The sequence below is a fragment of the Rattus rattus genome, chromosome 14 (genome assembly GCF_011064425.1).
Source record: "Rattus rattus isolate New Zealand chromosome 14, Rrattus_CSIRO_v1, whole genome shotgun sequence".
In the NCBI taxonomy this organism is placed as follows: domain Eukaryota; kingdom Metazoa; phylum Chordata; class Mammalia; order Rodentia; family Muridae; genus Rattus; species Rattus rattus.
Genome location: NC_046167.1, coordinates 17,754,828 through 17,768,011, shown reverse-complemented (window position 1 = coordinate 17,768,011; position 13,184 = coordinate 17,754,828). Strand labels below are relative to the sequence as shown.

The window sequence follows — 13,184 nt, the reverse complement described above, 5'->3', positions numbered from 1 at the left end:
AGTTGACACCACCTTCCCACCTTTGCTACCAACAACACACTTCTCTCTCCTAGGCTGGTTCCACTCCTGCCTGCTGCTCTCCTTAGCAGGCATTCCACAGCCCCGCCACTTCCAACAGCTTGAGGCTCTCTCACACAATTCAGGTTTCACAGTTTCCTGAAATGGCCTCTCTGGGCTTCCGTACCTGGCTCAGTAGTTTTCCTTTACCTCAGAAGAAGATTCTACAACCCATTTCCTCCTGCATCCTTCACGACGTAAAAGCTGGAACACCGTCCAAACTGCCAAGTTCTGCTGCCTGGGTGGGATGGAGCCCAGCCCTATCCTTGATGACATTTGCATAAGCTTGGTTTTTGCTCATCAAGAGCGTTAGGCCTTTCTTTTCATAAGTTGCAGGATTAGCTGACGACACCATTATCTCATTTTTTTTCTTATCTCTTCATGCACAAGTCATGGCTCCAACATCAACATCCCTGGTACTCTTATTTTTTTTTCCTCCTCAAACTGTATGTTTTGGTTTTCCCCTGCTTGCTCCTTTTGCTTGTAGATCTGCGTAAGAGTGACTACTAATAACCAAGTGACAAACTCGGTATTTGGCTGTCTTGAAATCTCCTCTGACGAAATTAGTTCAAAGCTTCAACTCAGCCTCAAACAGATTAACAGGACAAGGGCAGAAAGCAGCTACATTCTTTGTCAAAATGCTCCAAGCATGGGTTTTAGCCCACTTGCTAATATTGTTAACCTCTGATACCTCTTGAGCTGGACCTCCACAGGTCACACTTTCCAGCACTGCTCTCTTCCAATATCCTACTAGAAAGACCCGTTAAGGCCCAGGGATTCCTTTCAACTACTTTCCTAGTCCAAAGTCCTAAAGTCTCTCACATTCCTCAACAATAAAAATCAATGCAACAACAACAACAACAAACAACATGGTCAGCTGTGTCCCAGCAAATGCCCCACTCCTGGTACTACCTTCAAATATAGAACCTTATGGGGGCCACTGTCATTCAAACCACCACATCTGACAGAGACAAACAACCCCAGCCAGTTCACCGATAGCAAGGCCATCGCAGGGCACATCCGGCTGTATTTCATTCATTCCATATTCAGTAGCCCAGAGTGCTAGGTGAGATGCCCTGATAGGCCTACCCCAGGTATTAGTGGACAGTGAGGTATGCCAACAATGTGGAGGTTCCAGTGTTGGGTTTAAAAGGAAGTCCAATTCTCCAAACTCCGGAAGGTAGTACAGATATTCAGAAATGAACTTAACCTGGAATACAGTTACCTAAAAACCAGCATTCTTCGGGAATGGGGCAATCTTAGGTAATAGGAAAAGTAAAAGACCCTTAATGGAAGAGCAGAGTGGGGAATTAGGACCTTGGGGATTCTTACATGTATTTTTTTTTTATTCGTTTGGGTTTTTATTGTTGCTGTTGTTCTTCCGCCACTGCTGTGGGGCCGGTGACGTGGCTCAGCAGGAGAAGCACTGGATGCTCTTGCAGAAGATATGGGTTAAATTCCTGGCTCACAACTGCCAGTAACTCCAGTTCAGGAACCGGACTCCCTCTTCTGGCCTCTGTCACCAGGTACACGGGTAGCGCCCAGATAGACATGCAGACAAAACGCTCATGAACAGGAAGTGGAAATCAGATCTGTAACCCGTGAAGGTCACCTTGGGTGAAGGTTTGACAGCTGCAGAATTTTCCAGTCCTTCATAGTTTTGTGTACCTTTGCATTTCAGACTCAATATAGAAAACGGACTTCTTAGTGCCTAGCAGGTTCTGACCTCCAGATCATAATATTCGTCCACTCATTTCATATTCATTGTCATTGACTGAGAGCTGAGAATTAAAAGGAAATTATACTTTCCTGTTTCAAAAACAAATACAGCAGCTGGTACCAAAGATAACTTCTGTGAATTCCCTCTTTCCCTTTTGTTCCCTCTCGTCTTTGAATCTGGTCTGCCTTGTGACTTGCTGTGACCAATCAGTACATGGCAAAGGTTATATGGGTCCATTTCTGGCCCAGCTGCTTGAAGGAGACTGAACGTTTCTATTGTGTTTCGGTCACCATGTAAACAACCTAATTAGATGGAGACCACCATGTTGTGAGGAAGCCCATGACCTATGTGGATAGGCTTCATTTAGTTTTGAGGAAAGAAACCACATACACGATGACTGGCAGAAGCCAGCGAGGAATGGTAGCTTGTGAACGAGGTGTTTGACCCACCTCACAAATTCTTATGGCGGCTCCCCTTTACCCAGGGATGCAGGAGGTCCACTGGCAGCTGACTCCTCTCCTACCTAACTTCCCACCCCAGTTTTGTCATGTGGGAGTGTTGGTTGAGCCATGTGACTTTGGGCTGCTCCAGGCGACTCCAACTTCTCCACACAATTTTTTTTATCTGTACATTTTGGAAGTAGGAGACTGGGGATATGATTTAGCGGTGGGATGATTGCCTACGAGGGGTGAGGCCCTCTGTTATCTGTGACTCTCCAATAGATAAATAATAATGCTAAATGGAACAAAGATGTGGAATGTGTCCTATGATTTTATAAATCATTGTGATAAACAGGAGATGGGCAGGAAGGGGAGAGATGAGGACGGCAGGAGGGAAGGGAGAGAGAGATGTATGTATGTATATATGTATGTATGTATGTATGTATGTATGTATGTATGTATGTATGTATGTGTGTAATGCTAGCTGGGCTCAGACTTGTCGTTGTTTAGTTTCCGTTGCTTCTACTCACTGGGAAATTTGGTTAACAATGCCACCAAAGCTGTGGTCTGTCTGTGCTACCTCTAAGCTCGGGCCTTTCCCACGCCTCCTTTTTTTTTTTTTTTTTTTGAAAGAAAACTGAGTTCAATGACATTAGACACCTTTTCACCCCCTCTTTTCTCCTTTTTTTCCTTTGAGGAACATTTTTCTTTGTTGATGATTTTAATGCTTTCCATACTGAAAATAGATACTTTATTTTGTCTATACAAGGCACTTTCAAATATAAATCGTATACAATATGTAGATATAATAGAAAAGAAAGTATAAATATAAATGTATATGCACATATACACTTTTACACACACACACACACACACACACACACACACACACTCACACACTCTCTCACACACACACGGTCACTGAGTTCACTTTTTGTCATGAATCCTATACAAAAGGGTTCATTGGCTCAATATCTCTTCTGCCTTTCTCTGCTCTCTTCCAATAGGTGCAAAGCAGCCAATAGCCAAGCCTTCAGGAGCTCGAGTGCTGCTCTGTCTTCTCTACAGACACCTCCTGTGCCACAGGGGCCTTGGAAGACTTGCTAATCTCTGTAAACTGTAAATCAGAGTAGGGTATAGAAAGGAGAGTGCAGAACAGAAGTGAGTTGCTGTCTGAGTGGACTTAGAGGCTTTTTATAGAGAGCATGCGACTCCCAGGGGAGCTCCGACTGCGTGTACTCTGCGAAGTTAGCCTCGGTGATGCACCAGGAGGAAGGGTAGTGTCCTTCCGGATACTGGGGACCCAAGTGTGCATATGGGAGGCACTGAGGCTCAGTAAAACAGATCACACCAGAGGTTTCTACTATGACAACAGTCACTCTCCTGGTGCCAGCTCCTGTGTCCAGGCGCAGCTGGACTAACTGCCTTTGTGTCTTCCCTTCAGACTCCGCGCGTGGGCTGGTCTCCCTGAGTTTCTGAAGTCGTGTGGTCTTCGTCCTCCGTGCTGCGGGCCCTCACAGTCATTGGTACTGTTTCCGTGGTTTCCACCTCAACACGACGCGGCTGAGAAGCTTGCCTATAAAATAGTTAATTCACAGGTTTTGAAAAGAGAACGGGACCACTCTTCAGTCAACGTATCTCTCACTGAACACGTGTGCCCACTACTGTCTGGGTTACATTAGCAAACATCAGCCCTGCTCTCAGAGATCTGTGCTGTTCAGAGATTAGGAAAACCTAGACTATCCGATTGTGCAGATAGAAGAGTTTTAATCCTATTTAGATATTTTCAACCTTGCAGCCCATCCACCAGGGTTTACCAATGATGCTGGAACAGACCATGCCACCCCACCCTCCCTCCAACTCTGCCGCTCCTCTGCTAGAAACCAGCATGGGTAGAAGGGACGGAGAGGGGAGACAGGACCGTGGCTACACCAGGCTTGATGACATGGGTGGAGGTTGCTGGGCATCCACAAGGCTTTAAAAACAGTTCTTAGCATTTAGCATTAAATATAGAGAAAGGCCTCTGCTAGCAAGAGCAGGGGAGGCTCTGTATTCTGTCTGTGTCTGTGTGTCTGCCTGTCATGGAGTTCCCTTGACTTTTAGACCCTAAGTATCTTGGTTAGTGATACCATGGCTCATAGAATGTCTTCTTAAGGATAAACACATTTTCAAGCCATGATTGAGTAAAGAGTTTTGTGTGAGACAGAAACCAGAAATCTAGGTGAGCACACCAAAAGCCAGTCTGTGGAATGGTAAGTCTACCCATCAACCAATTTGTTTAAAAAAAAAAAAGAAAAATCAGTTAATGGAAAGAATTGATTCACCAGATGACCAAGACATTACAATTGCTGCTTTAAAAATGCACTGAGATGCATTTTGAAATATTCTTAATATTATTTTAATATGATGTTTATTGGCTGTATTATGAAATTTACCAATTAATTAAAGAATGTAATATATTATTCATTAAGAAGATATAATATATCTAAATGTATTAAGTAATTTTTATATTTCAAACTATAACTCTAAATTCAGGATATTAGATAAAAAACCACTCTGTTATAAAAAAATTTTGAAAATCCTTTAAAATCACTCTCTATGCTTGTTGGCATGTAACATTTTTTGATTTTTAAGAAAATTCTTGGCTATATACTAATCTTAGTTTAATTAGTTATTATTTCTGGGATTTGTGACATTTGTATCAATTGATCTTGCATTAATAATTGTCAATTCTTTTTTTTTTTTTTGGTTCTTTTTTTCGGAGCTGGGGACCGAACCCAGGGCCTTGCGCTTCCTAGGCAAGATAATTGTCAATTCTTATGAGGAGTTTTGATTAATAGCATTTTGTCAGGATCCATCACCGTGTTTCAGAGTCTTCATTTAATCAAAACCAGGCTCAGTCATATAATTTTTTTTTTTTTTAAGTTCTGGGGGCAAACCCAGGGCCTCATACACATACACGCTTGGCAAGTATTTTGCCAACTGATGACCTCTCCAGATGAAGTCCTATAATTTTATATTGATATGTTAGTTATTTATTCCTAGTGACTTCATGCTCCGGTTCAAGAATGCTAATGTCCCTCAAGCAAGAATCCGGAAGCAGGATCTAGAGACGTTTACTGTATGGAATTACCAACTCCTTCAGTTTGTTACTAAATAAAAGTGCAAGGTAAAGCCAATATGCCATGTGAGGACTATTTTTTTAAGGAAGGAATGAAAAATATACTTAGAGAAAAATGAAAGGTATAAACTGAAATGTCAGGAAGCGGAGGGAACTCGTGACGGAGCACGTGTGTAATTTCTGTATTAGAAATGCAGAATTAAGGCTGACAGGAACATGTCTATTAGCAGGTGTACCATGTGTGATGAGTACATGGAGAATATATTCATGAGTGTGTCACGAAAGGAGCTGATACACATGGCCTTTGGTAAGACCCCCTGTATCACAGGACTCAGTTCCTGCCGGCACCATTTTGAACACGTGGTCTGAGAACTGTGGGAAAAGTGAATGGCTATTGGCTCAGTCTCGCAGGGCTCCTCCTCCCTGCTACAGAAGCGACTGAATGGGAGTGTTTATAGTCGGGAGAGGGACTCCTCTTTCGGGAGGGCCTCTCGGAATCATTAAGATCAAGCTTCTTTTAGCAGAAAGGAAGAATTAGGTCCCGCAGTTCTGGGCAGCTCACCTTGATTTGATGTACCGGGTCAGGAAAACCAACCCAATTACTGCAGCAACCAAGAGAACCGATGTGGGGATGGCCACTGAAAAAGAACAGAACTAAGCTAAAGCCACTTGACTCCCACGAAGGAGTTCATGGCCAAGAATTGGTAAATTATTGGTGATTTCAAGCTCAGCTATTAAGAGCACATACTGTTTCCTATTACACACACAGAGTACAACCATCTGTAATCCCAGCTCTAGGGAATAGGGTACCCTCTTCTGGCTTCTGTAGGTATCTGCACTCCCACGCACATATTCCTCTCTCCCCCACCCCATCCCGGTGTAATTTAAAACAATACAAATAAATCTAAACACCATAAACAAAAAAAATGAAAGCTAGACTGGCAAAGGAGCCCTCCGTGAGATCTAATCTGACACTGCGTGGTTATTGCATCTTTATTGTTAGGATGCTCAACCACGCAGTCCAACAAATCCTAGCCCAAAGTCGTTTGTCCCTTTTTGACACCATTCTGCAGGCAGATAAAATTATGGCATTTCCAGTGGTTGGCAACTCCACGTGTAGGTAGAGATGGTCATCACCTTCTTTGAAGTGGAATGTGGGTACTGTTTGCATCCCTTCTAAGTTCCACAACATAGTTACCCGTCAACAGCCAGGTCTGCCTGGCTCAGTAAAATAGGGACTCTGTGCCCCCTCTTCGCCCTCTTCCCCTCTTTCTTCTCTGTCCCTTCTCTCCCCATTCCTCTCCCCCATCGCCAGGGGCTCATAGGCAGCCTCTACTCCTCTTCCCCCAACTCCCTGCCTTTCTCTGTCTCTACTCCCTCAACTCCCCTCCACATATCCTAAATAAACTCTATTTCATTCTATATCCTTCGTATGGCTGGTATATAACGCGCCTCTACCAGACAGATATGTGTTTCTTTTCTTTCCTTTTTATAAAACACAACCGGCACTGTCAGGAGCAGACTTGTCTCATAGTCACAGGATCTTATAATAAACGCAATGTTCTGTGACTCTCTGACACTTTTGGAGACCATCTGTCTACATACAGTATGCTGGATTGTTAAACATTGATTATTCTTAACTATTTGCTATTTGAATAACCTTAAAAACGTGTTATTGTAATAAACTAAATGAGAATCTATTGAAAAAAATGAAAGCTAGCTGAAAACACACTTAAGAAATTTCCAACAAGTCATAACTATATGCACAGAAAATTCTTCGGTCTGATAGGTGTTGGGTACAAAGTATTAAGTCATGATGAGACCGTAGAAACTCTTTACCTTCACCAAGAGGATTTGCCCTCAGAGGTTTGTAATGACACTGTATCAGAAGCAGTAAAATCACAGAAAGAAGACGTTGTTTCAGAGAGACAGTAAACTCAGCATGGCAACGTTGTTACCAAAAATACTAGGAAACAATAAATTAATGAAAGGTGTTTTGAGGTCTCAGGTTGATTTTTATTTTCTTTCAGATTGGTTGCATGTAATCTGTCCCCACACTGGATGTCAGGCTGAGCAGCCATTACTGGTGGGGAGTGACTTATTGGAAAAGAGGAATTACCAGCAGTAAGTGGACATTGTACTTTCACTATGCTTTCCCTGTGGCTTTTCAACAAGAGTCATTGTCAGGAAATAAGTCTCCTGGGCCAGTGATAATCACAAAACCATTTGAATTCTGAGATCTAACCCCAGTCTCTTTCCAATTAATCCACACAGTGTTGGACAAAAAATTAAAACCAGACTTCCGGAGACAATGGATTAACAGATCATATGTCAAGTTCTCCACCCTTTTGTGCTTCTGGGGGAGGGGGAAGGAAGAAATATAAGTTTGATATAAGAAAGGAGAAGGAAGGAGATGGTGGAGAACAGATGGCTATGGTGCAGGGGGCCATGAGAGCCACTCTCCCACCTCCACAGCAGCCCACAATATAGGTTGGGACTAAGATGGAGAAGCCAGGGCCAGCATTCCAGGAGGATGACGTAATCGCTGTGTGTGAATGGGAGGGAGCAGAGCCCTCAGCAGATCAAAGCAAACCAGGCCATTGTGGGAACACAGGACTGTGAGTCTGCACCAGAGGAAGGTGCTGAAGGGAGAGCAGCCACTCGTTCATCATGGGCTGAGGGTTTTGCTTTCCTCCCTTACTGTCCTAGATTCTTAAGAAGAGTTGAGCTCAGGACTTGCGGATGTTGTTAGAGTACGTGTCTACCATGCAATGAGGCCCTAGGTCCTATCCTTAGGAGTCAAAAACAAATACATTAAAGAGATGTTAGATTCGGGCTGGAGGGATGGCTCAGTGGTGAAGAGCACTGACTGCTCTTCCAAAGGTCCTGAGTTCAAATGGATTGCTATAGCTCAGGCTTTAAAATTTTGTAAATGTAAGATTGTGCGTGTGTGTGTTCTTTTGCACGAGTATGGGCATGCCTGCTCCACAGTGATTACATGGAGGTCAGAGACATTGTGAATGTCAGCCTGGCTGGCCCAAGACCTTCTAGGGGGTCCCCATCTCTGCCTCCAATCCCCCCTTAGAAACCCCGGGATCACAGACATGAGCTACCAGTGTTGCATGGCTTTTGAGAGTTGAACTGGGATCCTCATGCTTGCACCGGTGATTGCTTTTTACCAACTGAGCCATCCCCCCAACCTCAATATCATTTAAAATCAGTATTTCGTGGCAACTTAGGACCATCCCTGGTAAAGAGTTCAATATTCACTGGACAGTAGCTGATGACAGGTGCAGTTGCCACCAATGCAGAGCACATGGACTTTAGCAAACCTGTGTCAAGGGATGGCATCATTCAGGAAAAATGACCTTCTCACCCCTAGTAAGCTGAGGAGAGCAGCAGAAGCGCTATCCAGCTGGTGTGCTGGACTTGCAATCTGTAATCAAGAGTCTTGGGCTAGTGAGTTAGCTCAGTGGGTGAAGACACCTGTCACCAAGCCAAGCTCGACATCCTGAGATCCTGAGTTCGATACCTGGGAACTGGGGAAAGGTGAGAACCAACTCCCACAAACTGTCTTCTGAGTATTCTCTCTCTCTCTCTCTCTCTCTCTCTCTCTCTCTCTCTCTCTCTCTCTCTCTCTCTCTCTCTTTCCCTCTCCCCCTCCCCTCCTCCTCTCCCCTCTGTCTGTGTGTGTGTATGTATGTATGTGTGTGCACAAATGTAATTATAAAGATTTTTAAAATAAAATCAGGAGTCTTCAATAACAACAGAGGTGAAGCTCAGAGATATTAGAATAACTGAATAAACGAGAAAGGCTGTCAGATGAACCAGTTGATAATTAAGACAATGCAAATGTAAACCACATTTTCTTATGATTTATTAAAATGTTAACATCTTTTGAGTCCTGGTATTCGTTTGCTAATTCGTTCAGTATTTACTGAGCACCAGCTTTGGGCTGCTTTCTGTTGAATTAAAAGAAACAACTTTTAAAAATCGTGGTAACTGGGGCTGGAGAGGTGGTTGAGTGTGTAAGATCACACACTGCTCCTGCCAAGGACCCAGGTTCAGTTCTTTTTTTTTTTTTTTTTCTTTTTCTTTTTTCTTTTTTTCGGAGCTGGGGACCGAACCCAGGGCCTTGCGTTTGCTAGGCAAGCGCTCTACCACTGAGCTAAATCCCCAACCCCCAGGTTCAGTTCTTAATACCCACAGTAGTTCACAACTGCCTGTGACTCCAACTCTAGGGGATCTACGTGATGCCTTCCTCTGACCCCTGCAGGTTCCTGTATTCATGCAGGTATAGTATACATAACATAAAAATAAAACTTTTAAAGAGCAGTGAGAACCGTCTGTATAACCTGTATTAAACACTATAGGCTGGGGACACACTTCAGTGTGGAGCACTTGTTTAGCGTGCTTTTGGGTCCATCTTTATCACAAAACAATAAGACAAATACCAGGAGGTTATCAGTTAATCAACTAAGCAACAACCGCGGTCAAACCTTGCTGCTACTGCCTTACAGAGATGTGCTCAGCTGACTGCTTACAGGTGGAGGAAACCTCCTTACCCTGTGTCTAAGTGGGGCAGTGAGCATCTGCAGCGTGTAACCAATGACCAGGTACTCACAGGTCTCGGTGGGCTGCGATGGATGACACTTAAATGTCAAACGTTAAATGCACGGTCCCAGATGCTTTTACAAATCTAGTGTGATTTTTTTTTTCTTTTTTTTTTTTCGGAGCTGGGGACCGAACCCAGGGCCTTGCGCTTCCTAGGCAAGCGCTCTACCACTGAGCTAAATCCCCAACCCCTATCTAGTGTGATTTTAATGTCAACATTCACTTTATGAGCAGACGATAGAAAACTCAATATCACCCATTTCTTTGCTAAAAATTTGGCTTCTCTTGCAGTTAGGCGTTCCCAGGACTGCATTTAAGGAAGGAAACCTTATGTATAAATGAAGCCAAGTTTAAAATTTAAAAATCGTAGTATTGCCCGCAATCCCTTGCACAGAATTATATGACCTTTGTAGGGGTTTAGATACTGTTGGTTGATTTGCATTTCAGAAGGGAGGAGAATAATTTTTGATCTTTGCATAAATGGGAGAAATAAGTGTTAGCTCGTAAATTGCTTGAAACTCTCTATAAAAAATTGTACATGTAGATTTTCTCATCCAAATATACACGTATCTAAATATACTTGTATCTGTGTCTTCGGTCACCGTTGGTAAGATAGCTGAAGACAGTAAGTAAGTACACGTCCAAAATGGAGGGTGGCTAAACAAACTGTGCTCAGGTCTATAGGAGACAGACTGTTCTGTAGCCATTAAAGAGAGCAAGATGGGGCTGGAGAGATGGCTCAGCGGTTAAGAGCACTGACTGCTCTTCCAGAGGTCCTGAGTTCAAATCCCAGCAACCACATGGTGGCTCACAACCATCTGTAATGGGATCTGGTGCCCTCTTCTGGTGCATCTCAAAACAGCTACACTGTACTCATATAAATAAAAATTAATTAAAAAAAAAAAGAGAGAGCAAGATGTCTTTTATGTTTGGGTATAGAGGATTTCTAAGACATGCTAAAGTATCCTCATATTCATTGCTAACTTGATACAGCCTGGAGTCAGCCAAGAGGAGAAGCTTTAATGGAGGAATTGCCTAGATCAGGTTGGCCTGTGCGCGTGTCTATGGGGGACTTCTTTGATCGTTCGTTGATGTAGAAGGTCCAGCCCCACTGTCTTAAGCACTGTTCCCCAGCTGTGGTCCTGGTTGTATAAGAAAGCTAGCTAACGGGGCTGGAGAGAAAGTTCATCATTAAGAACACACGAGGCCCTGGTGGAGGATCTGAGGTTTCCCAGCATCTACCTCGCCAGCTCACTATCGCCAGGAGGTTTGGATGCCTCTGGACTTCCGGAGCACTTGCTCACCCAGGTGCGCAACAATAAAGTAATAAAAGCAATAAGATAAATAAATAATATAATATTAAAAAATAAAATAATAAAAAATTAATCTTTCAGAAAAACAAATTATTTGAAAAAAATTTAAGGAAGCTACCTAAGCACGAGCCAGAAGGTGGGGGAGCAAGCAGCGGTCCTCTATGGCTTCCGCTTCAAGCTCCTGCCTGAGCTTCTGACTTCCCTCAGCGATGCTTGGTGAGCTGGAAGCGTCAGCCAGATAAGCCCTTTCCTACGCAAGCTGACTTTGGTTAGAGTGTTTTATCACAGTGACAACCAGGAAATCAGGACAGCAGGTAAGTGGAGAGACGTGAAATGACAAGCCCTCTGTCCTTACACTCTGGCTGTATGTGCTTGGTTTTACACTGCCTGGCCAGAAGGAGGCACGGAAGCCAGCTCCTATCTCCTGAAATGCTTTGAGTCAGAGGCGAAAGCTTTCACTGTTCATTCTGTGCCAGATTTTGACCTTTTTTTATTTTAATTTTTTGAGCTGTGGTATTGTTACGCAGCCACGATGGCCGTGGTACTCACTATGTAACCAGGTTGATCTTAAACGCACAGCCATCCTCCTGCTTGGCCTTCTGAGTGCTGGGATCACAGACATATGCTTAGCTTAGCTATTTTATTTTTCAGACCATGTGCAAATTATTAAGAATTTGAAAAACGAATAAAGGAATTCTAAACCACATGGGAAGAGCAATGTGCTGTGTTTCGTAGGGGGAAATTCGTCTGGCTAATTCTCGTATGTGTTCTTAAATCATGAATGTGTTTTTATTTACATGTCCTTGTCATTAAGTGAATTTTTCCATGAAAATATTCTTCAAAGCGCCTCTCTAAATTGTCTTCCTTTTATCCATCCATCTATCTTATCTGTCTGTCTGTCCATCTGTTGCCCACCCACCTGTCTACCTACACACCCACCCATCTCTATTTATCTACTATCTATCTATCCATCCATCCATCCATCTGTCTGTCTGTCATCTAGCCATCCACCTGCCTGTCTATCTACTGTTTCCCCCAGTGCTGAGGATTAACCAACTACCCTACAACTGAGTTGCATCCCCAGTCCTCTTTATACTTTTAATTGTGATATAGGGTTTCACCAAGTTGTCCAGGCTGGTCTTGGGCTTGCAATCCTCCTGCCTCAGCCTCCTAAGTAGCTGAGAGAACAGACCTTCACCTCTAGGCCTGGCTTTGCATTTTATCATTTACACAAGCAACAAACTGCTAATATATCTAAAGCTACATTTGACTTTCAGATGTTACTCAGTGCAGGTAAAAGCAGGACCACAAAAGTCAGTGAGCCGGGGTTGAGGATTTAGCTCAGCGGTAGAGCGCTTGCCTAGCAAGCGCAAGGCCCTGGATTCGGTGCCCAGCTCCGAAAAAAAAAAAAAAAGTCAGTGAGCCATTCTTAGGCAGGAAAACTTAGGAACAGAAGGTAAAAAGAATTTTGTCCATGTTAAATTATAATCATTTTATATTATCTGCTTTAAAAATATTTATTTGTGGGGTGTGTGTGTGTGTGTGTGTGTGTGTGTGTGTGTGTGTGTGTGTGTGTATTCAGGTGCCCCCAGAAAAGGCTATTGTATCTCCTGGAGCTGGAGATACGAGTGGTTGTACTCTATCTCTCTGGAGTAGTAGGAACTGAACTCTGGTCCTCTGCAAGAGCAATAAATACTCTTTGCCGCTGAAGCATCTCTGCAGTGCTTTTCGTTGCTTTTAAAGCTCGTCGGTGTTAGGGTCGTACTCTCTGCACCCCGGACCCTTTCTTATGGCACTGGAGACCGAGCTCGAGCCTTAGACTTGTTGAGGAAGCTCACCGGCACTGAGCTGCACCCCAGCCCTCCCTTCTTTCCTGCTCTTCTCCAAGATCTCCGTCCACCCTTTCACAAGCACTGTCT

General features: G+C 43.6%; 1 protein-coding gene across 3 annotated transcripts in view; it reads right to left on the bottom strand.

The window, feature by feature from the left end:
- Positions 1–2,942: 2,942 nt before the first annotated feature.
- The window catches only part of Il15ra (interleukin 15 receptor subunit alpha), a 30,437-nt gene continuing 20,195 nt past the window's right edge, over positions 2,943–13,184 (bottom strand). For 2 of the 3 annotated variants that reach the window (XM_032884848.1, XM_032884850.1), the window contains 2 exons: positions 5,901–5,976; positions 2,943–3,793 (listed from right to left, as the gene is read on the bottom strand). In XM_032884848.1, the coding sequence (XP_032740739.1) occupies positions 3,658–3,793; positions 5,901–5,976 (212 nt within the window). In that variant the 3' untranslated portion in view covers positions 2,943–3,657. The remainder of the gene's footprint in view (positions 3,794–5,900; positions 5,977–13,184) is intronic. The other variant, XM_032884849.1, reaches the window with a different exon arrangement.